Source organism: Oncorhynchus mykiss, chromosome 1, assembly GCF_013265735.2.
Source record: "Oncorhynchus mykiss isolate Arlee chromosome 1, USDA_OmykA_1.1, whole genome shotgun sequence".
NCBI lineage: Eukaryota > Metazoa > Chordata > Actinopteri > Salmoniformes > Salmonidae > Oncorhynchus > Oncorhynchus mykiss.
In genome coordinates, this window is record NC_048565.1 from 63,653,374 (window position 1) to 63,679,961 (window position 26,588).

General features: G+C 43.6%; 2 protein-coding genes across 4 annotated transcripts in view; both read right to left on the bottom strand.

Moving 5' to 3' along the window:
* The window catches only part of LOC110532553 (kinase non-catalytic C-lobe domain-containing protein 1), a 24,067-nt gene extending 22,804 nt beyond the window's left edge, over positions 1-1,263 (bottom strand). The window contains exon 1 of the mRNA XM_036982654.1: positions 1,129-1,263. The gene's annotated coding sequence lies outside the window, so the exon portion shown is untranslated. The remainder of the gene's footprint in view (positions 1-1,128) is intronic.
* LOC110526802 (kinase non-catalytic C-lobe domain-containing protein 1) lies at positions 1,178-25,840 on the bottom strand. 3 transcript variants are annotated; one of them, XM_021608003.2, is made up of 15 exons: positions 25,029-25,839; positions 22,818-23,016; positions 20,360-20,418; positions 16,313-16,459; positions 14,290-14,407; positions 13,403-14,184; positions 13,026-13,140; positions 12,684-12,755; positions 12,398-12,459; positions 12,079-12,237; positions 11,701-11,778; positions 11,477-11,564; positions 11,162-11,351; positions 10,172-10,974; positions 1,264-1,400 (listed from the first exon to the last, which is right to left on the bottom strand). In XM_021608003.2, exons 1-15 carry the CDS (start codon positions 25,128-25,130, stop codon positions 1,342-1,344), a joined length of 3,033 nt encoding a protein of 1,010 aa, XP_021463678.2. In that variant the 5' UTR covers positions 25,131-25,839; the 3' UTR covers positions 1,264-1,341. The 3 variants fall into 3 exon arrangements, with proteins under 3 accessions (XP_021463683.2, XP_021463678.2, XP_021463671.2); XM_021608008.2 differs by having other exon boundaries at positions 1,178-1,400; positions 10,337-10,974; positions 22,818-25,840; XM_021607996.2 differs by having other exon boundaries at positions 22,818-25,839.
* Positions 25,841-26,588: the final 748 nt, after the last annotated feature.

Genomic DNA, 26,588 nt, shown 5'->3' on the forward strand with positions numbered 1-26,588 from the left:
AGATTCGCGTTGGGTTCTTGCCATGAGGGAGATCTTAGTGGGCTATTCTCGGCCTTGTCTCAGGATAGTAAATTGGTGGTTGAAGATATCCCTCTAGTGATGTGGGGGCTGTGCTTTGGCAAAGTGGGTGGGGTTATATCCTGCCTGTTTGGCCCTGTCCGGGGTTATCGTCGGATGGGGCCACAGTGTCTCCTGATACCTCCTGTCTCAGCCTCCAGTATTTATGCTGCAATAGTTTGTGTAGAGGGGCTAGGGTCAGTCTGTTATATCTGGAGTATTTCTCCTGTCTTATCCGGTGTCCTGTGTGAATTTAAGTATGCTCTCTCTAATCCTCTCTAATTCTCTCTTTCTTTCTCTCAGAGGACCTGAGCCCAAGGACCATGCCTCAGGACTACCTGGCCTGATGACTCCTTGCTGTCCCCAGTCCACCTGGTCGTGCTGCTGCTCCAGTTTCAACTGTTCTGCCTGCGGCTATGGAACCCTGACCTGTTCACCGGACGTGCTACCTTGTCCCAGACCTGCTGTTTTCAACTCTCTACAGACAGCAGGAGCGGTAGAGATGCTCTGAATGATTGGCTATGAAAAGCCAACTGACATTTACTTCTGAGGTGCTGACCTCTTGCACCCTCTACAACCACTGTGATTATTATTATTCGACCCTTCTGGTCATCTATGAACATTTGAACATCTTGGTCATGTTCTGTTATAATCTCCACTCGGCACTGCCGGAAGAGGACTGCCCACCCCTCACAGCCTGGTTCCTCTTAAGTTTCTTCCTAGGGAGTTTTTCTTAGTCACCGTGCATCTACACCTGCATTGCTTGCTGTTTGGGGTTTTAGGCTGGGTTTCTGTACAGCACTTTGTGACATCAGCTGATGTAAGAAGGGCTTTATAAATACAATTGATTGATTGACTCCCAGGTCATGGCTGGTTATGCCAAAACCCAGGATCGAACCCCAGGCCTTTGACCGATGCGCCACTCTGGAGACTCAAAGCTTATCTTAAATAATCCCACAGCACCCCATCCTCACACCCCCTTCAGTTGTGAAGTAATGGTAACAGAGACGAGTGATTGAAGTATTGTTAACAGTGATGACAGTTGTAAAGTTACAGTATTTCCTTTCCTACCTGGGCAGACATGATGTTGACCCTCCTCTGATTCAGTATCTTTATGTTCAGGTCTAGTCTCTGTTTCTCTGAGTGCAGACAGGGCCCTCTGGTGTCTCTCAAATCTCTCCCACGCGTCTGAAGCTACAGGTCCACTGTGGTGCAGGTTGCCGTTCAGGTCGACATGACCACGCCGCAGTGCCTCCCTCTCCTCTGCTATACAGCTGGAAACACTCAGGGGTGAGGTGGCTGCCCTTTGCCATGGCTTTGATGGAGACTGTTCATTAGAGCCTCTAAATATGGCACATCAGCAGCCAGAGGGAGAGAGTAAACACAAAACAACAGTCACAGCTAGTCACAAACATCACAGCCACACACCGACCACTAGACAAACACAAACACAGACAAAAACAGGCAAAACACACTAATTCAATAAAACGGAACGCAGACTATAAGAGCTCAGACCGAAAAGTAATTGAAACATCAGACAGTAATTAGACACAACATAAACAATGCAAACTAAATAGCGGGTTTAACAACTCAGTCAATACGAAAACACAGCAACAGACAAATAATCATATGAGAAATCTAGACAGATAATTGAAACAAGCCCACTCCTCACAGGCACAATTAAAACAATTAAGTAGGCCAACATAAATGAATTAATCAGAACAAAACAATCAATAATTAGCTTGAAAAAAACAACAATCCTTAGTGGCTCCTTAGCAGCTGACTGCTGGGGTTGAGTGGTCCAAAACGGTTTGTATCCAAAGCAGAGTTGTTCTGTTTGTATCCAAAGCCTAGCGTTCCAGCACCAAATCAAAATGTATTTGTCATATGCTCCAAATACAACCTTATAGTGAAATGCTTACTTACAAGCGCTTAACCAACAATGCAGTTTTAAGAAAATACCTAAAAAAAGTAAGTGATAAAAATAACAAATAATTAAAGAGCAGCAGTAAATAACAATAGCAGGGCTATATACAGGGGGTACCAGTACATAGTCAATGTGCGGGGGCACTGGTGTTAAGGTAATCGAGGTAATATGTACATGTAGGTAGAGTTATTAAAGTAACTATGCATAGATAAGAACAGAGAGTAGCAGCAGTGTAGAAGGGGGGGCAATGCAAATAGTCTGGGTAGCCATTTGATAGATGTTCAGGAGTCTTATGGTTTGGGGGTAGAAGCTGTTAAGGAGTCTTTTGGACCTAAACTTGGCGCCCCGGTACTGCTTGCCGTGTGACAGCAGAGAGAACAGTCTATGACTAGGGTGGTTGGAGTCTTTGACAATTTTTAGGGCCTTCCTCTGACACCGCCTGGTATAGAGGTCCTGGATGGCAGGAAGCTTGGCCTCGGTGATGTACTGGGCTGTACGCACTACCCTCTGTAGTGCCTTGCGGTCAGAAGCCAAGCCGTTTCCATACCAAGCAATGATGCAACCCGTCAGGATGCCCTCGATGGTGTAGCTGTAAAACCTTTTGAGGATCTGAGGAGCCATGCCAAATCTTTTAAGTCTCCTAAGGGGGAATAGATTTTGTCGTGCTCTCTTCACGACTGTCTTGGTGTGCTTGGAACATGTTTGTTTGTTGGTTATGGGGACACCAAGGAACATGAAGCTCTCAACCTGCTCCACTACAGCCCCATTGACGAGAATGGGGGCGTGCTCGGCCCTCATTTTCCTGTAGTCCACAATCATCTAATTTGTCTTGATCAAGTTGAGGGAGAGGTTGTTGTCCTTGTACCACGCGGTCAGGTCTCTGACCTCCTCCCTATAGGCTGTTTCATCGTTGTCGGTGGTCAGGCCTACCACTGTTGTGTCATCGGCAAACTTAATGATGGTGTTGGAGTCATGCCAGTTCGTGCAGTCATGGGTGAACAGGGAATACAGGAGGGGACTGAGCACGCACCCCTGAGGGGCCTCCGTGTTGAGGATCAGCGTGGCGGATGTGTTGTTACCTACCCTTACCATCTGGCAGAGGCCCCTACGTGATGAGCTTTGAGGGCACTATGGTGTTGAACGCTGAGTTGTAGTCAATGAATAGCATTCTCACATGGGTGTTCCTTTTGTCCAGGAGTGAAAGGACAGTGTGGAGCGCAATGGAGATTGCATCATCTGTGGATCTGCTTCAAAAGTACTGAACCTTTCTATTCTCATAGCTTCTACAGATTAGAAATTAAATAAATATTTTTGTTAAAATAATTATTATATTATTGATTGATTTATAGACCGAGTCACTGCTGCTTCCTGCTTTAATTTTTGCTTGTAAAGAAATCAGATTTTGCCAAATGAAGGGCGAGGGAGAGCTATGTACGCATCTCTGTGTGTGGAGTAAAGGTGGTCTAAAGGTTCCTCCCCCCCCCCCCCCCTCTGGTTGCACATTTAATATGCTGATAGAAATTAGGTGAAACTGATTTAAGTTTCCCTGCATTAAAGTTCACTAGGAGCGCCGCCTCTGGATGAGCATTTTCCTGTTTGCTTATGGCTGTATACAGCTCACGGAGTGGGGTTTTAGTGCCAGCATTGGTCTGTGGTGGTTTGTAGACAGCTACAAAAAATACAGAAACTCTCTAGGTAGATAGTGTGGTCTACAGTTTAGCAAGAGATACTCTACCTCAGGCGAGCAAAATCTCGAGACTTTCTTCAATATCGTGCACCAGCTGCTGTTTACAAATATGCATAGGCCCCCACCCTGTGTCTTACCAGATACTGCTGTTCTATCCTGCCGATAGTGTATAACACGGCAGCTGTATGTTATTAATGTTGTCGTTCAGCCACGACTCGGTGAAACATAAGCTATTACAGTTTTTAATGTCCCATTTGTAGGATATACGTGCTTTCAGCAGGACGGATGGCAAAGGCAGATTAGCCACTTGTCGCCTGATCCTCACAAGGGACCTCGATCTCTTTCCGCAAAATCTCTGTTCTTTCTCCAGCGAATGATGGGGATGAGGGCCTGTTCGGGTGTTTGGAGTAGATCCTTCCCATCCGACTCATTAAAGAAAAAATATTAGTCCAATTCGAGGTGAGTAATTGCTGTTCTGATGTCCAGAAGCTCTTTTCGGTCATAAGAGATGGTAGCAGCAACATCATGTACAAAATAAGTTACAAACAATGCAAAAAATAAAATAAAAAAATAGCACGGTTGGTTAAGAGCCCATAAAACGGCAGCCATTCCCTTCCGGCGTCATCTTTCCAATAAGCTGCCCTAGCAGTGAAAGGCTATTCCAGTTGACAGTCTAAAATCTCCACTCAGAGCATTGTTTGTCTGTCTGTCCAAGGCTGTGATCTCGGTCTGTATCATCACCACAGAAGATGAAAAATGATCTCAACACACTGCCCTAGCCGATAAGAGCACGGCAACCATGAGATGAAACAGTATCTAAGTAAACTGACAAGCTGCACATCTCCTCACCACACTCATGTGCCCCTCCATCTGTCTTGGTCTGCATAAGTAGGAACAAAAAAAGGGGTGAGTCATTTCAACTTTTCCTTCATTCATGTACACTCCTCAACGATCCTTATGACTCTGTTAGGCAGGAAGAACCATAAGTAGCTCATTAATGGTGCCAGGCCAATATTCCCGAGACAAACAAAAAAACTTGCTGGAGAAAGCCAGAGCCAGTGGAAGTGTGTGTCTGAAGTGCATCTTCTGTGAATGCTGATTATGAATGGAGTGTGCGTGCATGTGTGTGTAAGGGGGAGTGGTTGTAGCATCTAAAGTGCCTATGAGTTGTTGAGGTCTCACGTGAGAGAAATTAACATTCTGAACACAAACACTGCCAATTTTGGGCTTTTCCCCTGCTCAGAGAGACAAACTAAGCTTGTTGACGGAGAATACTTTTAAGGAGAACTAAATCCTTCTTATAGTATTGACAGCCCTTCCAGCTAAAGACAGTTTTATGACAAAGGCATTATTTTTAGTTTAAGGGCGTAAATTAAAGAGTGACTGAATCGAAAAAGCAACTGCTCTTTTTGAAAATGGTGTATAAGGCATCTTTATGAGTCCAAAACAACTATTTTAGGGTCAAAATTGACTACAAAGTGTAAATAGGATAATTTCGGTCATAAAGTCGGTCTCGTCTAAAACAGCGTTTTTTTTAAAAGTAAGTTTGTCACAATTTACACAAAGGTTGGGTTTGGATTATAATTAACACATTAACACATGGTGGTAATGCCTAGGGAGAATTGTCATGCATGGAGTAATTTGTCGTGGATTGATTCTCGTGGACCGATACAATGGCGAGAATCTGTCAAGGCTCAAGTAGAATTATGTGATTACGAGCAGCAGTAGTTCCTGGTTTTGGGATTTTGTTGGTTGATTATTTGATGAATCAGAATTGGGCAAAATTGGTGCTTAAACTGGTGCAGTGATTTTCAAGCCAGTGTGAGGAAGATAAACCGTTTCCACTAGATTCTGCAGCCACAAAGTCAAAATTGGCTGTATTGTAAAAAATAATCTGAAAACAAAAATGTGCTTTTTGGCCATGATAAACACAGGTGAAATTAGCAGAAGGGAGGGGTTTGGCCAAGACTTCGCTTCCTTCCTTTGCACAAAGGTAATCACAATTGTTAATGGCATTCCCCCCCAGAAATCAAACTTTCATGAGATAATTTTACTTGTGGGTAAACAATATTATGCAAAGAGAAACAGTCTTCTCAAAACAACATGGTGTGGTTACTTCCCATGCCATTATCTTTGGCAATAGCTTGATGTGGAGCTTTGCAGCTCCTTCAGGGTTATCTTTGGTCTTTTTGATTAATGCCCTTGTGTACATATTGCTCAAGAAATGCTCTAGTGAAAATGGGCCTCCATAAAGTTGTTCAACAATCTTGTGCAGATCGCCAGGATATCAATTACATCCAAAGCTAGCTAATAGTTCTGCATGCTGTCAATCTTCAAACCTGAGATTGGTGTTGTGGGTGACTGGTGAGTAAATGTTGGTTATGCTAGCTAGCTACATTATTTGATAATGCTAGCGAGCCAGGCTAGCTATGATACTGTGATGTAACTAGTGAAAGACAAAGCCTCTCACTAATGTGTAATGTCAGAGGAATATTTGCATTGTTAACGTTAACAAGCTAGCTACCTTGCTAACAATAGCTTCTTTAACTGCAAGGTGGAGGGATCTCGATTGGCTATCATGCCAGATTTGCTAACTGTAGCCTATTCATTGGCAGTTCAGGTTTGATAGGATGTAGCCAGCTTGCTTTTAATAATGTTCCAACTTGAACTGGCTAGCTAAGATCCCTGCTAGCTAACGTTACCTAGCTAACTTGCTAACGTTACCTTACCTTTACCGTAAATTCCGTCTATATATAAATGAAAGTGTGAATCTTTTTTCAAATTGTATCATTTATCTTCTGTTAGGCTTCTGTTATTGAGAGAAGACCTGTGTTTGGATCGCCAATGAAACGGGCAATCACTGACATGCTCACAGAGATAATTGGCTGTAGTTGACCACACAGTGTAGCACTCCCAATAAGTCCTCATCCCAGTAAAGGTCACAAAACTTCTCTTTCACAACATTGCAGAATGTCTGGTACTGTAGGTCCTTCAGAGACAGGAAATACTCCCCTTCAAACACATAAACATGAGACAGTACAGCAATGACAGTTTTTTTAGACAGAAAGCTTGTCATACAAGTTCACACCAGATACCATACTCTTTAATGACACATCTCGCATGATGGTCGCCGGAGATTATGGTTTCCATTTTATTGGCTCTTAACCAACCGTGCTATTTTATTAGTTTTTTTCGCATCGCTTAACTTTTTTTCGTACATAATATTGCTGCTACCGTCTGTTATGACCGAAAAGAGCTTCTGGACATCAGAACAGCGAATTGGACTAATAAATTGGACTAATAATTTTTCTTTAATGAGTCGGACAGGAAGGATATACTCCAAACACCGGAAACAGTCCCTCATCCCCGTCATTCGCTGGAGAAAAAAACTGAGATTTTGCGGAAAGAGATCGGAGTGCCTTGTGAGAATCAGGCGACAAGTAATCTGCCTTTGCCATCCGTACTGTTAACCAAAGTTCAATTGCTGGAAAATAAATGGAACTAACTAAAAGCACGTACAGTATATCCTACCAACGGTACATTAAAAACTGTAATATTTTATGTTTCACCGAGTCGTGGCTGAATGACGACATAATTAACATACAGCTGGCGGGTCATACACTTGATCGGCAGGATAGAACAGCTGCCTCCGGTAAGACACGGGGTGGCGGCCTATGTATATTTGTAAATAGCTGGTGCACGATATATAAGGAAATCTCGAGATTTTGCTCGCATGAGTTTGCGTATCTCTTGATAAGCTGTAGACCACACTACATACACCTAGAGTTTTCATCTGTATACATACCACCACAGACCGATGCTGGCACTAAGACCTTACTCAGTAAGCTGTATACAGCCATAAACAAACAGAAAAATGCTCATCCAGAGGTGGCGCTCCTAGTGGCCGGGGACTTTAATACAGGGAAACTTAAATCAGTTTTACCTCATTTATATCAGCATGTTAAATGTGCAACCAGAGGGGGGAAAAACAAACTCAAGACCACCTTTACTCCACACACTGAGACATGTACAATGCTCACCCTCTCCCTCGCCCTCCATTTGGCAAATCTAAGCAAGAAGTATCAGTGAGTCGGTCTATAAAAGTGGTCAGATAAAGCAGACGCTAAACTACAGGACTGTTTTGCTAGCACAGACTGATTCTGATGGCATTGAGGGGTAAACCACATCAGTCACTGTCTTCATCAATAAGTGCATCGATGACGTCGTCCCCACAGTGACTGTACGCACATACCCCAACCAGAAGCCATGGATTACATGCAACATTCACACTGAGCTAAAGGGTAGAGCAGCCACTTCAAGGAGTGTGACTAACCCGGAAGCTTATTATAAATCCCGTTATGCCCTCTTACGAACCATCAAACAGGCAACGCGTCAATTCAGGACTAAGATCGAATCATACTACACAGGCTGACGCTCGTCGGAAATGACAGGGCTTGCAAACTATTACAGACTACAAAGGGAAGCACAGCCGAGAGCTGCCCAGTGACAGGAGCCTACCAGACGAGCTAAATAAATTCTATGCTCGCTTCGAGGCAAGTAAGACTGAAACATGCATGAGAGAATCAGCTGTTCCGGACGACTGTGTGATCACGCTCTCCGCAGCCGATGTGAGTAAAACGTTTAAACAGGTTAACATTCACAAGCCTGCAGGGCCAGACGGATTAACAGGACGTGTACGCCGAGCATGCGTGACCAACTGGCAGGTGTCTTCACTGACATTTTCAACCTCACCTTGTCAGTCTGTAATACCAACATGTTTCAAGCAGACCACCATAGTCCCTGTGCTCATGAACACTAAGGTAACCTGCCTAAATTTCTACTGACCCGTAGCACTCACGTCTGTAGCCATGAAGTGCTTTGAAAGGCTGGTCATGGTACACATCAACACAATTATCCCAGAAACTCTAGACCCACTCCAATTTGCATACCGCCCCCAACAGATCCACAGAAGATGCCATCTCTATTGCACTCCACACTGCCCTTTCCCACCTGGTCAAAAGGAACACCTATGTGAGAATGCTATTCATTGACTACAGCTCAGCGTTCAACACCATAGGGCCCTGAAAGCTCATCACTACGCTAAGGACCCTAGGACTAAACACCTCCCTCTGCAACTGGACTTCCTGACAGGCCACCCCCAGTTGGTAGGGGTAGGTAACAACACATCCGCCACGCTGATCCTCAACATTGGGGCCCTTCAGGAGTGCGTGCTCAGTCCCCTCCTGTAGTCCCTGTTCACTCATGACTGCACGGCCAGGCACGACTCCAACAACATCATTAAGTTTGCCAATGACACAACAGTGGTAGGCCTATCACCGACAATGATGAGACTGCCTATAGGAAGGAGGTCAGTGACCTGACCGTGTGGTGCAAGGACAACAACCTCTCCCTCAACTTGATCAAGACAAAGGAGATGATTGTGGACTACAGGAAAAGGAGGACAGAGCACGCCCCCATTCTCATCGATGGGGCCGTAGCGGAGCAGGTTGAGAGCTTCAAGTTCCTTGGCGTCCACATCACCAACAAACTAACATGGTCCAAGCACACCAAGACAGTCGTGAAGAGGGCACAACAAAACCTATTCCCCCTCAGGAGACTGAACAGATTTGGCATGGCTCCTCAAAAGGTTTTACATATGCACCATCAAGAGCATCCTGATGGGTTGCATCACTGCCTGGTATGGTAACTGCTCGGCCTCCGACTGCAAGGCACTACAGAGGGTAGTGCGTACGGCCCAGTACATCACTGGGGCCAAGCTTCCTGCCATCCAGGACCGCTATACCAGGCGCTGTCAGAGGAAGGCCCTATAAATTGTCAAAGACTCCAGCCACCCTAGTCGTAGGCTGTTCTCTCTGCTACTGGCACGGCAAGCGGTACCGGAGCGCCAAGTCTAGGTCCAAGAGGCTTCTAAACAACTTCTACCCCCAAGCCATGAGACTCCTGAACATCTAATCAAATGGCTAACCAAACTATTTGCATTGCCCCCCCCCCCCCTCTTCTACACTGTTGCTACTCTGTAATTATCTATTACATATTACCTAAATTACCTCGACTAATCGGTGCCCCCGCACATTGACTCTGTACCAGTACCCCCTGTATATCACCTCGCTATTGTTATTTTACTGCTGCTCTTAAATTATTTGTTACTTTCATCTCTTACTTTTTTGTTGTTGTATTTTCTTAGAACTGAATTGTTGGTTAAAGTCTTGTAAGTAAGCATTTCACTGTAAGGTCTACTACACCTGTTGAAATCAGCGAATGTGACAAATAGAATTTATATTTTTTCCATCTCTCTATTAAGCAATTATCCTAACTAAATTCAGTCGGGTGAAAAACAGGGAGAATAGGGCTACTAGCCTGGTGCCATACCTGTTTGTGTGGTCTTACCAACTGGTGTGAAGAACTGGTTTGACTGTTGTCAAAACAGATCTGGGGCCATAGGCTACATGAGAATGAATATCAATCTTCATGTTACTTACCCATTGCTAGATCCTCTACACCATTCTCCAGATAGCCATTAAAGGCAAACTCTGCCCTGAGTAGGCCAATAACCTCTTGTAGGGAAGGGTTCATTAGGGGGGAGGGGGGAGGAAGTGAGTCTCCCTGAGGGGGTCCATGGGACTCTGATAGGTGTTCACCCTCACCTTCTCCTGTCCTTGGACCTACTTCTCCATTGTGGGGATGGGGCATGGACGCTTTGGGGTCCGAGGGTCTGCCATTAAGGCATTCCAAAAGAGGTTCAGCTCCCTGGCCAGGGGTCAGATGGTCTCTAGGGCCCCGTGGATGTGTGGGTTGACCCTGGAGGTAGCTGGAGCTTGAGGTCAGGGGCAGATTGAGCTCCAGACCATGAAGGGACTCGGGGACTGTTATCTGCACTGGCACCAGGGTTAAGTGCCCTGTTAAAGGGTCCTGACGCAATAGGAAGTTGTTGAAAACACCACTACCAGTCAGATGAGAGCAGGATGACGATTGGCAAGAGGAAGACGAAGTCAATTGGGTGGTCGAAGGAGGGAGTGGGTGGTCGGAAATGGGAGTCCTCTGGTTGCTGAGTTTGGGGGAGGTGGGAGGTGGAGAGTTGACCAATGTCCAGCCACTTGAGGCAGTGGAGGAAAGGTTATGTGTGACCACACTCCTTTGATTGGCAGGGCTGTCCTGTCCGTTGTCCTGTAGGTCTCTATCTGACTGAGGTAGGGGTAGGTCCTCAAGGTGTGAGGGGGTTTCTCGGTCCTTGGCCTCTTGCACAGGCTGGATGTCATTGCCTCTTGTGACTTCACTTATAGCCCTGCAACACAAAATTATGTGATAATTAAAAATGCATTCTTGAAATCAGTGCTAACATTCAATGACATCTCTGCCACAATCAATAAAGCAACTATTGTAAGCGCCAACGTGCAAAACAATCAATGGTGTGTGAAATAATTCCTTGACTGGTAGCTCTTATCTCCATTGAAAGGAGGCATACTGCTTACTCCTCAATGTCTGAAGCAGGAAGGGGAGTTTCCTCAGTGTCCCCTTCCCTGGTCAGGACAATGGGGTTGAAGTGGGTGGCAAGGGAAGTGAAGGCCTCTGGAAGCTGGGGGGCTCCGCTAATTGGATAGCTATGGGGAACAGGGCCAGGTACAGGAGCCAATTGGCTCTCAGTGGCCATGGGCACAAACCCTACACACAGTTACAACAATCTCAGTTATAACATCAATACCATTTGATGATCACAAATCTGTATGTAGATGCAAGGTCAACAAAATCGCTTGAACATAATGTCTGAAAAGATTAATTAATCGTACCACTCTTGATACGTGTTGATTCCTGACTTGAGTTTACTCTACTGTCCAATCCATTCTGATCCTCTGCATCAATGTCCTTTGTGAGTGGCTGAAAGGTAAGGGAGGGAGTTATCCTCGACAGACAATAATGGAATAGCAATGTGTCCTCCCTTTCACTCTGAGGGGCAGTATGTTTCTCACTACCCCTGCCAAACAGTAGCTACAGTGGTACAGTGGAGTGGTACCGGGTGGACTCTGTTGATCAGATTCGTCCACACTGTCTCAGCGTTCGTTCCTAGGCGTGATAGATAATCCCGACAGCTCTGTAACAGCAGAAACATGACAAATTAAAATCTTATACCTTAGCACCTAAGATACTTCATTCATTCATTTGTTCATCAAATCAAACTTCATTTAAAGCGTATTTCAAATTGCAACACACTTTACAGTAAAGAAACTTTGCTCATTCATTCACAATATATATATATATATGTCACCATTGCGTCTATTAAAAATGCTAAATGATGTTACATATGAAATGAATTTCTACTAAAACATTGATCAAAAGAAGAATAGATGAATGTGCTTTCACTAGAGTGGTTGAGAGCTGAATCTATGACTACCTTTTTAGCTACGACAATGGAAGGTCTTTCGATGGGCGTCCTCTTGGCCATCTCCAGCAGCAGCATCTTCAACTTCCTGGGCATAGCCAGCTTCTGATTGGCTGACAGGTTGAACTTGGCCGTGGCCCATAGGATGGCAGCCACCCCATAAACACAGGCCTAAAAACAAACAGAAGTCGGACAAATGGACCGAGAGAAAGACATACAGATGGATGGACGGACAGACAGATGACACCCACTTCATCGGTAATCAAAAGCATCTACTTGATGGAGAAGAAGGTCTTATTTTAAAAGATGAATGTCAGAAGTTGAGGCAAACCTTTTCAGTTACGATTCCATGCTCCTGGAATTCAGGGGCCAGATAAAACGCATCGCAGGATCCTACGAGGAAAATTCACGTTGAATTATTGAACGCGACATCCATTTCATAGAATGTTCCTTCAGACACTTTTCTCAGGATAACTTTTGAATATTTGAAGTCACAACAGTTGTAAATAAATACATAAACAGAGGCAAAGAATAAATGGAAAGTGGCAAAGTAACTTTATCATTCCAAACAGAGTACTACTGACTACCGTGTGCTGCATAAGCAAAAAGAGCCATACCTGTGTTTTTAGGTTTCAAGAAGAGAACTTCTCCCTCACAACCCACGTACATTGTATCCAGGCACAGGTATGCTTTCAGGAAGGAAATAAAGAAGAGTAAGCCTAAGAGGTTAAGACGTTTTAATAAATGACATAAAATGTATGTCGAACTAAACAAAGTTTTAAATTATTTATTGCCAATGCCATAGTGACGTTTCTCATAATAAATTTAATCAACAGCAAAGTGGTTTAGAGACCAGACAAAGTGAGGGATGGGATGCTTACTGCTTAGTAAATCATGGCATTGATTTACACAGAGCAGAGAATCAGTGGTTGTTTAACTGAAGAAGTGAGGAGTCCAACCTGGGTAGTCTAAGTAGGTCTGCAGTGTGGAGAGGCAGGTATGACACAGGGCCCATAGCTCATTCACAGACGGTTTCTGCCCACTCCGTGTGAGTAGATCCCTCAGAGAGATCCACTAGGTCACAATCAATAAAAATGAACATTGTTAACATTTCTTTCCCTCTTGGCCAGTTTACCAGTCCCAGATTAAGACAGTTCTGGACAAAAAAAACATGTTCAATGAAAAATCACCACTGAAAGTTATTTTTAGTTCAGGAATAGGCTTAATCTGGGTCTGGGAAACCGCCCCGAAGAGTTGTGAACAAGAACTTTCCTGAAACGAAGGCATGTAAATCTACGTACATTGTACAGTACATGAAATGGATCCTTGAACTCACCTCATCCTGAGATTGTTCATTGAGGCACAGCATGCTTTTAGTCATGTGATTATTGGGAGTGTAAAGGTTTGAGGTTGAAGTCATGTTGCAAGCAGAGTCGACCAACATGTCCGGGTCTTGAGCTGGGCGGGACGAAGAGGTTTCATCTCGTGTTCCACTTTGACTGTCTGAATCTGTTTCAGCACCACATATGGGCAGGGTAGAATCTCTTTCCCCTTCTAATGTCTCACTGTCTCTCGCTGAGTCCCATTGCTCAGAGTCATTGCACTCATAAGGGGCCTTCTCTCGGTCCCCTCTCGTGCTCCAAACAGACCCGTGCCCCATGCATTCCTCAGCTCCTATCTCCGTGAGGTCCGATACATTGACACTTATATCCCCATGGGGCGCGGGCGGGAATGCGGGGGGATTATTGGAGTCTGGAACGGAGCAGGAACGATTCAGAACCCCCCTCACCCTCCCAGCCCTCTCCTGAGCCCTCCTGTGTACAGGAGAACTATTCTGAGATCTGCTATCCAACTGCGAACCAAACATGTCCTCCTCTCTGACACATCCATTCTCTTCCACATCCCCCATACCGTCAGCCCAAAGGGTGGAGTCCCAGGCTCCACATACGTGATGCCGATGCAGGCCGTTGGAGTCGTTTAAGTCCGGGTTCTCTGCCGTGGTATGTGAGACAATACCCTGGTTTTTGGAGCTACTGTCCTCAGAGTCGATGCTCTTGTGGAGCTGCCAGTTGGGTTTGGGCTGCTGCCATCGAGCCTCCCAAGAGCCACGCCACCCATCTGTGGATAGATACACAGGTAGTATGGTTATGGCCACAGTGTACTACAACAGAAATGCACGTTGACATAGATATACACAGACATATCCCGTGTCTAAAGGCAAACCTTGAAATGTTGCGACGGATTCGATTGACAGAACTCTTCGTCCTATAGAAGAGAGTTTCCGGCACAGGGCTGTGGAAGAGGTATCTACTAGCTTTTCCTCTGCAAAGGAGAGGAGGTCCTGAGAGGAAGACACATAATATATCAGCTAGCATAGACATAAAGTACTTTGTGATGCAAAGGTAAGTTTAAGTTTCTATGGAAAGGGTAGGTTTCTCACATTTACCATTGAGATTATATTAATATAAATATACAACTATGAACTTTAGGGGGTTTAATACGTTTTGCCATTTCATTGTTGACGACTCACTGTTGAGGACACAGTGTTGAAACAGATTTCATTTGTTTCCCAAAAGAAAATACATCCGGTTATTGGTGTAAACGTCATATTTGAGTTTTATCCCCTGGGCAGAATTCTTGTTTGGTGCATGACTAGTGACCCTGAAGAAGGCACAATGATGCCGAAACGCTGGCGGTTTACCCGATAAATTACTGGGAGATCTTATATAGAGTGTGTGACTCGCTTTATGTATTTTTAGAGCAGGACTGTGACGTCCTCCATTTTGGTTTCCCCAATCTGTGGTGATGTGCAGTTTGAGAACGATTTGTTTTTTTTTGAACAACTATTTTTGACTGATTCGAGTCAGGATTCGAGTGACTTGTTAAATTGTAGCCGTTTGTTTGACCTGCTGGCCCCCAATAAGTCCTACAGCATGATTGATACACACTCCTCCGGCTCACGAGGATCTAGACATGTGCTCTGCTCCGACCAATAACTCTCTGTCATATATGCGCGCAAGGACAATAGATCGTGCAGCAGGCAGCATAGAGAAGAACATTGACATGTTTAGAACTAAATGATTGATCGCATGGTGCAAGAAGGAATTCAATTGATTATTGAATGTTATGATGGACACGGCTTTATAGAACCAAAACATACACCGCCTCTGCTCAACAAAACTCAAACTTGAGAACGAATATTGTGCGATATTGTGCTTATCCACCTCACAGCGGTCAAGCAATGCATTCCATCAAGAGTCGTTCACAATCTAGTCCGGTTGCGTCCACAACTAGATCTCCTTTCAAATGTGTCAAGAAATAATTGATTTTGTATGCCTAGCAATCAACAAATGTACACTGTTTAAAGCAGTCGCAAATGACAGCTCCAATAAGCCCACTATGGTGAACGAGAGGCTTGTAGAATCATCTTTCGAGTTTTCAGTTCATCGTTCACCGGTAGAGGGTCCTGCGTGCTCTGGGCGTTGCTCACTCAAGTGAACAAAATTTTGCCGAAAGATTTGTTCTTTTGACTGAACGAGTCGAAAAGATCAGAGTCGTTAAAAATAGCCAACCTTCCCATTACTACCTATCTACATTGCACTGTCACTGCTCCTCCACACGGTGCTGCTCATGTTCAGTGTCTGTGCACATCCAGTTGCATATCAGTATGTCATGTCTCTTGTATCTGTTTGCCCAAGGGTGCTTCTACAAAGTATTGACTCAGGGGTGTGAATACTTATGTAAATGTATTTCATTTTCAATACATTTGCAAACATTTCTGAAAACATGTTTCCACTTTGTCATTACGGGGTATAGAGTGTAGATGGGTAAGAAGAATAATACATGTAATCCATTTTGAATGCAGGCTGTAACACAACAACATGTGGAATAAGTCAATGGGTATGACTACTTTCTGAAGGCACTGTATTTGGTTATGTTATGTAGAATACTATCATGTTGTGATCTTGCAGACATCGATTCAGCTTTGATCTGACGTTATTAAATGAGCACCATTCTCCATTCATCACTGAAATTTGCCAGAGTAGTTTGTTGGTAGCCTGTTCTCTGGGCAGCCACATGAGTAGATCAGAGACTGTGTGTAAAGAAGAGAATCCTGGACATGCACAAAAATGTTGGGTTTTGTGCTATCGGGAAGAGAATTCGGAATCGCAGCCACTCCGTAATTTGTATAATAAGAGCGTAAAGACAGCACTCCATTAACGTTCCTCCATGATGGTGAAGTTACCTGGGGGAGTGGCCTGTCCTCTGGCCCCTCCTCCTGCATCTGCTCCAGCAGTCTCTGAATCTCCTCCCCCAGCTCTGCCTCCAGCTCTGGCTCAATGACAAAGTCCAACGCGGCAGAGAGGGTGGAGCCCAGAGAGTACACATGTCCCTGGAGAAGATTCAGAGCGTCATTGACCTCAAACTGACCCATAACATTCACCACACTGCAATTGTTTATCATTTAAAAAAAAACAATAAGACTGCTTAGACATGTTTACACTGTATGGACATGTTCACTTTAAACCAGATGGGAATTAAAACTTCAAATTTGTGTTATTTACCTCATGTCATCAGCTCATGTACTAAAAAAGAAACCATACATCACTACTGTATCCCATAACAACCTCTGTTTATTAGTATAGGCAGCAGAAGTCCTTTGGGCATCTCTTTGGGGTCTTGGTGGAAACCAGGCCTAGTTGGCATGCTTTTGGTTGAGGAAGTAATTCATCAGGCCATCAAGGTGTCAATAAAGCTGCAGTAGGCCAGGCCAAGGCAATGTTCCTCCCTCATATGAGCGCCTTCAGATCCATTAGGCCAATTGCAACCGTCGAAAGCTTCTAGATTATCGCCAGCTGATCTCTCGTTAAAACAACCAATACAGGAGAAAATAACCCGCAGAGCTGATCTCAATTGCAACCAACATTACCGCTCCCTAACGTGGATGTAGAGGTTATCTTTTAGTCTTGATTGCAGCCATCATTTATCAAGACCATTTCGCCCTCCGGTTGTATTATCGTGGGAACAATTTATTCCTACTTTATGAGCAAACTAATGGCGATTTATCTATTTGAAAATCAATTCCTTACAACTGAAATAAAGCATTTCCTCATTTACCACGGAAGATCTACCATGGTAATTGTCAATTAGATAAATCTATGCGAACTGGTATTGTTCCTAAAGACTTGAAAATCACAGATATGGCACTTTTGCAACTGGTGGATAAAATCTTTACAGCCCTTAACAACAATGAATACACTCTTGGATTCATCCAAAATTACTTTCTGAATTGTATAATTATGGTTTTCACGATTATACATATAATTGGTTATATAGTTATGTTTATGATAGAGAATAATTTGCTGATGCAAACAGCTGTGCATCTACCAGGGCCGAGATATCCTGTGGCGTGACACATGGCTCGATAACTGGACCTATGTTACTCCTAATCAATGTCAATGACCTCGCTGCTTCTACCGTACTTCCCATTCTCTTTGCTGATGATACCAATTTGATTTGATAAAAAAAAAATAGAATCACTAATTAATTAACTCAGGCCAACTTTTCTGAATGGTTCCAGACAAACAAATTATCTTTGAATGTAAAACAATCCAACTTTATTGTATTCACTAGTAAGAATAGGTAAAAAAAAAAAAAAAGAAAGAGCCAGAATCTCAATTAGTGGGAACTAAATGGAACCAGTCACATCAATTAGATTCCTCTGAGTTGTAATTGATGAAAAGGTATCCTGGAAAGATCATATTCAATTTGTCTGTAGCAAAGTGATGAAATATGTTGGTATCATCAGATAGATAAGTGGTTTGGTTCATCAGGCTTGCTTCCCATCTATACTAGAGCTTCATTTACCCATATCTCATTTACTGTAATATTGTCTGGGCCAGTACATATGCCTCCTACCTACACAAATGACTCATCATACAACATACATTTGCATGCCTAGCCACCTCCTCTAATTACCTGGCACCATCTGCACCTTTTGTTTAAGAAACTCAATATCTTGTCTATTTACAACAATGTACACCAATTATACTCATGCCGCCCGAACAGTTTACCTAAACCTTTGAATGGATTCTTCCAGGTTAATTCTGAAATCCATCTATATAACACAACACACTGCGATAACCTTCACCCTCCCCACTGCCGCATCTCATAGTCAATTCTCTGTCAGATACAGAGGTACCATACTCTGGAATTCCTGTCTTCACATTGCCAAAATATCATCATCGCTCAATAACTTCAAGCGAAGACTGGGGGTCAGCCTGATGATCTGACTCAGTAATCTCCTCAATATAGCCTAACTCTCACATGAACACACACATTTAAACAAATGATTACTGATCAATGAATTTATTCATTTACAATTAGTGTTATACATTTATAATTAGTAGGTTTTGTCATCTGTTTGAACAAACCTTTTTTATTTTTGTACTTATGTATTGTAGATAGTTTTTTTGTAGTTTTCATATAATCCCATGGGCTTTCAACCACACCTGCACACTGTTTTTAATTATTAATTGTTTGTATCTGTATTTATCTGTTTATCACTTGTTTTCACTGGTGGAAATAAATTCATATGGCACGTATTATTTAGCCATTTAAAGCGAAACGTTTGAATGAAATATAGGCCTACTACTTCTATATCTTATACTCTAATAAGTATTTATTTTTTAACGTTCAACAACCTTATAGTTTTCGATGCTCCTGATAGGTCGATATTTAATTGGGAGGGGATTAGGGAATCTAGACCAGCTGTCTGGTATCATAATCACTTGGCATGGTAAGAACAAGAGATCAACTGATCTGCTGGTTTATCCTTATTGGTTTTGTTGTTACAACCAAGCTCAATTTAGCCCGCAGGCGCATGTCATCTCCCGTTAGTAGTGTTTTAAGAAATCCAGCGGTAACCTGAACAAGTGCGTTAAGTTCTGCCTGTTCGTTGTAATCGAGCCATTATGCCTGGCAGGCAATGCATTCTGGGGCCTCATTTAACAAACGCATCATGATCTCTCCATATTTGCCTTGGATCTCGTCAGATCATTGGCTGCAATACCAGGAGTCAGGGGAGATGAAACTACAGCACATACGTGGGAATTTCATGAGAGCCTGTCTCATTGTAAGACTCAAGAGACTGAAAGCTGAAAAGCCAGACACTTTTACTCCAGTGAACTATTATTGTAACTTGCAGATATTTGACAATCTTCTCTCGTGCTTTACTTGGGGGAATTGTGCTCTCTGTTGCAATTATGGTTGACATGTTGGCTCTCGAATGAATCTGAACCAGGTGTTTTTTTTTTAGGTCGAATCTCCGACAAGATACTGGTACTGTATTGCAAACAATTCAAAGGAATGTAAACCCATACTTATGTGGTGGATATGGGAAAGGTAGAAGATCCAGATCACACAAACACGCCAAGAGCATGTTAAATCCACCAGCTGCTGAAAGGTCATGTCTAGTTCCCGTTGGGTGCACAAGCAGGTCCCAGCCATAGAAATATAATTACTAGAAATAATTATATTTCTACGGCCCCAGCCGCTCCACTTGGCGCACTTAACGTACATTGGAAGATATTGGAAGACTAGATACATTAGACAACCATAGACACGCACATTAAACCTGAAATTGAGCAACTGATAAATGTAGTCGAGATAGGAAATAAATTCATGGCGCTACACAACCCAAAGGGAGAGAGAGAGAGAGAGAGAGAGAGAATAAGTGAATCAGACAGAAAGATAGATGTGATGAGAGTGAAATCCTTTCTTAGTGAGACATATTGTTCTCCTCTGTATTTGCTGCTATACATAAAGACTATACATAAAGACTTTTTTAGATGCCTTTGAGTTCCACCATGTTTGTCCTGAAATAGCGTTTATGTAATGTAAATGTTTAGTAAATGAAGTATGGTGGACTAATGTGTAGGCACAGTGTTCATCAAACAAATTTCAACAGTGAAAAGGCTGTTGACGTATTGTGCATTTTATTATGTCCAGTAATGACAATAAATGGAAGAGAATGTCTTGAGAAGCCATCTCATCACTTCCTTTCTAGCGGACATATTTCAGAGTGCAAGTCTTTTTCCCCAACTCCAAAACCCACTTACACGACTATATAAGAAAACACTCCAAAAAAGGCCTGGTAAACGAAAGGCACCTCAACTGTTGTTTTCTCACTTGTTCTCAACCCTCAATGTCAAGAATGCATTGTAACATCTGCCTACAGCGTGACACAAAACATGCCGTGAAGTAGCCATTCGTAGTGAAAGAACCCCCTTACCTCAAAGGTACTGCCAGTCTTGTCAAACTCTGGAGGTATAAACGAGCCCTCGGGGTCATCTGCAAGACACGTGTACAAGAGTACATCTAGTTAACATGTGTAATAAATGTATTATTATATGTGGTGTTGGTAGGCCTACCGTTCCACAAACATATGATCACATGATTCCATCGTAACTGTAACAATATGGGGCCAATTATAAGACCAGGTGCTAAGCCAATAAAACCAGTCATCTACATCATTCAGTCCAGCAGAATGAGCACACAACAATACAGTGTTAAAATGTGTAACAAATGTTTTATTTCATGTAGTGTTGCTGTCAGTCCTAATTGACAATATGGGGCCTATTATAAAACCAGGTGCTAAGCCAATGAAACTACCCACTCATACTGTACATCATTCATTAGCTCAGAGACAATCCCACACAAATGGGACTGCAGCTATCTCCCGATCAGAGCCTTGGTGTTGCGCTGCGGAGCATCTTCAGTCTTAAGTAGGCCAGTATTTGTGCTGGGGTGGAAGCAGGGATAAAGCCACCCGCCTTCAGCCTCCTCTAACCACAGTTAGAGGCAGTTAAGTAGGTCAGGCCTAGATTTGGGGCTGTCTCTGACTCCTAGAGTTATGACGGGCTCCCAGCTAGGAGGAGGCCAGACACTCCAGAGGGTCAGAACAAACGGGCCAAGGAGACGTGAGCACTATTGGGTAGAGATCATAGGTAAGCTGGCTCTAAGATATGACAGGAGTGGCAAACACATAGGAAGGAGACTGCAGTGAACTCAGTGAGTGAAGGAATGTGCTCCCTAACACTATGATTGAGAAAAACGATCTAGATTAAGGCTCCCATATTCTCCCAGATGGGACTGGAGAGAGCTTATATGAATATGTATTACAATGTGGTCGATGTGTCATAAAAGTATAACGCCATTTTCTACCAATGAATTGAATAGATACTGCCCCATGAGTTATAACACTGCTGCATGCTGGTCATTAACTGGCCACATAAGGTCACTCTGTAGGCTCAATCCTGAGGGGACACGTGATGATCTCACACATGCATCAGTATTCAAGAAAAAGCTCCTAAGCTCAATTAAACCTAATGCAGGGAAGAAAAGTAGTATTGGCATATGAGTGCTGGTTGGGGTTCCATTGTGGTTAAAGCAAATCAACCCAATTACTGATCAGCAATAGATTCTAATGTGAATCCAGGGTGAGTCAAAGGCACCGATAGGCAACTGACAGCCAGAATGTCTGTTACCGTGGCAACAATCCCCTTGGCAATGTGGACACTGTTGAGCTCATCAATGCTTATCAATTACTGATGTTGCCATGGGGAAAATGGGAGGCTATCCCAGAATGGTTATACGTGTGCATGGGTTTGTGTGTGTGTGTGTGTGAGAGAGAGAGAGAGAGAGAATCCGGTGCACATGTTTGTCTGTGCATCCATCCATACGTGTGTGTTTGTGTGCCTGCTTGCCTGCCTGTGTACGTTTGTGTGGAAGGGGCAACACAGGTGAGTGTGACAGGTGGTGACGTAGCCCTGTTTGGTAAAAGACAGATGATTGAGGTTTGTTGAGAGGAGAAGAAGCTAGTCTGTTGGCAGAGAGGATTTATCACAATGTCTGAGGGACAAGCCATAGTGAGAAAGCGGCAGAGTATCCTGAACATGAAAGATGTGACTCAGTTTCACCAACACTCTCCATCCAAATGAGACCAGGCACTGCAGACGACTGCAAAATCCATCACACAGATGTAATCGCACAAAGGCTCAGCATTTTTTAATTAAGAAACAGCCCTCTTTTGCAAATGCAGCCATTTTACATTTCAATCATTTTGGGTAAAGGTGTAATTTTCGTTTGAGACAGATACTGCTGACCAAAAGAGAATATGATGGGGTTTGGAAACAAACTTTTCATGGGGAGGAGAGTCTAGGGACCCATTCATTAAGCGTCTCAGAGTATGAGTACTGATCTAGGATCAGTTTGAACGTTCAAATCATAATGAATAGAAGGGGGACTTGAATACGGGCCCTGATCTTCATGACCCTTTGACTTCCCATAGGAAGGACATATTGATCTATGACCTCAGGATACCATGGTAGATCAGATCAGATTGATCGATCAGTGGAGAGAGTGCTGCCTCAGCCTTTTACAATAGCAGACAGCACTGACTAACAGATGTACTGTATGAGACGAAACACCAGATAATCCCCTGAATAACTAATAGACCTGGGTGATGTTCATTAGGCACCAAATGGTAGAACATTAACTGAAACAGGGAGGGACTGCCTGGACTTGTCCAATAGGACACACTCATTTTAGTTTCCCGTTGCAAAACATTTTAAACGTTTGTATGTGCCCTAAAGAATGTGACCCTGAATAGACAGGGAGACCGCATCGACTGTGATGTAGAGAGGGCCGTGTTGAGCTGTGCCGTGTTGTGTTGTGCTGTGTTGACTCACCACTGAGCTGCTCCATGAAGCACACATTGCCATGGGCGTTAAAGGCCAGGGTGTCGGGCGTGATGCACAGGGTGTGGAACAGGGGTGATGAGGCGATACTCTGCAAGGCCAGGACACACTCCACACACACCGCCCATACCTCCTGCTCCGTCAGACAGATGTCCCGCAACGACAGGATATCCGCCAGGGACACGTTCTCCTGTGGGGACACACACAGGCAGGCATCGACGCAAGCATGCATGTGCTCACACGCAGACATACACACACAAACACACACAGGAGTAACACACACACACACACACAAAAGTAATACAGTAAGTGTCCTGCAGCAATAAACACACTTACACCTACATCCTTGCATGTCATGCTGCAAACAGTGGAAAGCCAAGTGGGCACTTATTGGTGTTATGAAGAAGCCTAATTGCATCCATAAATAGAAAACATCTCATGGCATGTTCGACATTTTCATCATGTGAAGAAGACGGGATGTTTTGTTGGCTTGGCACACGAGCACAAAAGGAAGTCTTTGCTAGTACCGCGATAGAGCGGCTCCATTGTGACGTGGTGTCCAATACTCTGCATTTCCATTCTATGCATGTGACTGAACAGTGTAACAGACCACGGTCTTTTCACAAAAGCCTAGTCTCATGGGACATGGGCATTTCAATTGTTGTCATTCGTTTCATAATGGGAGTCAAGTTGAATGATGAGCTTCATCACTAGGACGTCCCGTCCTCACTAACGTTCCATGACTATTTTCTCTGTAAAACATCTGGGCCTGTACACACAAAGCATTTCAGAGACGGAGTGCTGATCCAGGATCAGTCGAGTCTTTTAGACCAGAATGAATGAGATTACATGGACAAGGGGGAACCTGATCCTAGATCAGCACTCCTACTCAGATACTTTGCAGGCCCTGGTTTTGTGTCTTTGTCATACATTTAAAATAACAAAAATGGAACTGGAGTGAATACACAATATCCTTCTTCAGTTGATCTGAGAGAGATCTAAGAGATTATTGTTTGTTACAAAATATATATTTTTTTGTTGCAGAAGGTGAATAAAGCACACCCATAATTCTGTAGAATATGGCACAATAATAGGGCAGAAAGATGTCACTAAGCAGCAGCATACAGTAAGCCTATAAATAGACTGTTGCCCTTGAGAACAGTGCAGAGAAACATTGAGTCTCTCCCTCTCCCTCCTCAAGTTAAATATGCCGGCCTACATAACTTTCCCTCTTCACTCCATGAGCTCTAATAAGACCAACTATACACTGGTGGAACACCTCAAAGGTTTAGAGAAGGACATCGAATAAGATCGAGGAACGAAAAGAAGAGTGAGGTAGCGACTGACTTTTTTTCTGGGTGAGCTGTTAGTGGTTTAATGAACCCCTTAGTATTCAAAGGTAAAATGTGATTAAGTTTACACTTGTTCCCCTTGTGTGTAGGCTACAGCTGAATGCATCTGTCAGGCTGACCTCGCACATACCGCCCTCCACTCAAGATTACCCTGCAGTGTCTCTGGAGTCTCCATACTTGCAAAGGGACCTGCAGCTCAACACGTCTGGGGTGAATAACTGTTCTGCACTGAATCATATTGCCCACTGTACATTGTTTAACATTGGAACTTTAAAACACTCAAACTAAGTGTATGGGGTAGTGTTTTAATGAATGCCCGTATTATCCACATAAAGCCAAGGGAGGACACAGCAGGGGTCAATACATCTGTACAGTAAGCTAGTCATGGATATTACTGTACATCCCAGAGTACAATTAATCTGGTCCCTGATCACCATAAGAGTTATAAGGAAAGGCCACAGACACATTAATCTCATCTTGTTGTCCTGAGAGAGAGAGAGAGAGAGAGAGAGAGAGAGAGAGAGAGAGAGAGAGAGAGAGGGAGCATGTTGTTGATTAAATTAGACCTTAGAAAACAGCATGTCTTCTTCAATCATTCAATCACTCGGTCAAGAGCATAGGTTAGCCTATACACTCTTTAAAAAAAAAAAAGAAGTACCAAATGGGTTCTTCGGCTGTCCCAATAGTAGAACCCTTTTTGGTTCCAGGTGCACAAGTGAATTACACAAGTCACAGCATGTCACAGCCAATAAAGTCAGTCCCCTGGGGACCCCAGTCCACAATATTGACATTACACATGCCATTGAGAGAACAATAATAATGTAGGCTAAACATAAATGTTTACTCTCACCTCATCTTCAAGGAGTGGAGGCAGATGCTCAACTTCATAGTATTCCTCCTCTTCTTCCTCCTCCCCTGAGAATGCGACTGCATCAGTTCCAGACGTCCCCATTGTATTTCGTTTTAATCAAGACTGTGGGTGTTTGTAGAATTGGGTGAGTGCAGTGTCACTCCCATAGCCTTAAACCTACTGTAAAGCTTTCCCCTTTCGCTTACTGTCCTGGTAACAGTGTATCAGGTCAGGAAAGATTACGTGAATGAAAGATTAACGTTACATGAATAGGTTTTCCGAACACGGACGGCCCCGGCTACTTTTTCAAAATGTTCCCCGTTCTACCAGCAAGTTGCAACGCGATGCGGCGTTCCACAAAACGTTCACTGTCACTGCGGTTCTTTTAATTCCAAAACAGGCGAAAGACAGCTGAAAAACGACCAGAGAAATGCGTTTGAATGTGTAGCACATTGCTAATAATTGATGGCAACAGGGGAGTTTGCCAACTACATGCTGTCATGGCAACAACTGCCGCACCTCCACAGAAACAACTGACATTGCGATCATGAACTGCAGTTCTCAAGTCCTCCCAGCAAGGGCTACACTATGCACTACACTACCGCCTATATACAATTTGTTTTGAAGAGGCGTTGCCTGCGCTGCCCTACATACAAGATTCGCTCCGCAGTGGCGTGTATTCATGGTTGCCAAGGGAAGCTAGGCTTCCCCCCAAAAAATTGCAAGATTTTATTTTATTTTTTATAATAAATCTTTCGTCTCTCTGTGTTTCATACTTCTCCTTCAATTCTCAAGAGGCTGAATTGTATCTCACAGGAGAAAGCTATCGAGCGAGCGAAACGACGGCCCTCTGTATGTGTAGCCCATCTAGCTGATGCTGTCTGGTCAAAAATAGTATGACATTGTTGTGCATTGAACACAAGCGATTGGCCTACCTTCATAAACATATGTACATATAAAACAACAGCCAAACAGCTGTTGAGTGAACTCAACTGTGAATGGTCCTGGTACACACAAAAAAAAGTGTCAAGGGAAGCAAGTTTGGATTTGGCTTCACACCAATCACATCAAAGGCAAAAGGTAATTTACAGAAAAAACTTGAACTATTGCATCTCGTGTTTTTGTCCTGGTGGCTAGCTAGCACAAATTGCCCCTTTCCCAAATAAGCCATGTATGAAGATAGGGATTTGGACTTAATTCTTCATTCTCCGTACTGGCCAATGGTTATTCTGATCCAACCATAAATTCATACATTTTGCCCCTGGTCTGAGGAGGATGAAAGTTCAATATGTAGCTAGATGTAATAGGCTAATGTTAACTAGCTGGCCTGGCACATCTTTACCCATGAAAGGAAGTTAGGCTAGCAAGCAAGCATTTTAGCCAGGTAGCCTAGGACTGTATGAAAGTCACAGACTGTTTTTGCAAAATGAAAGAGAGGAGGGGGGCATTGTTTCTCTGCAAGTAGGGTGAATCAACATGTTTTTTCTCCTTACGCATGCACGCAGGCACACACACACAGAGAGAGAGAGAGAGAGAGAGAGAGAGAGAGAGAGAGAAAAA

Bases quoted from the DNA above. Each gene is read 5' to 3' on its own strand.
- LOC110526802 (XM_021607996.2), bottom strand. From the start codon at position 23,244: ATGCAATTAGGCTTCTTCATAACACCAATAAGTGCCCACTTGGCTTTC. The intron at 12,460-12,683 runs GTATGGCTCTTT...TTTTCCTCGTAG, and splicing joins CTTGAAACCTAAAAACACAG to GATCCTGCGATGCGTTTTAT. The intron at 10,975-11,161 runs GTAAGCAGTATG...TTTGTGTTGCAG, and splicing joins CCTGCTTCAGACATTGAGGA to GGCTATAAGTGAAGTCACAA.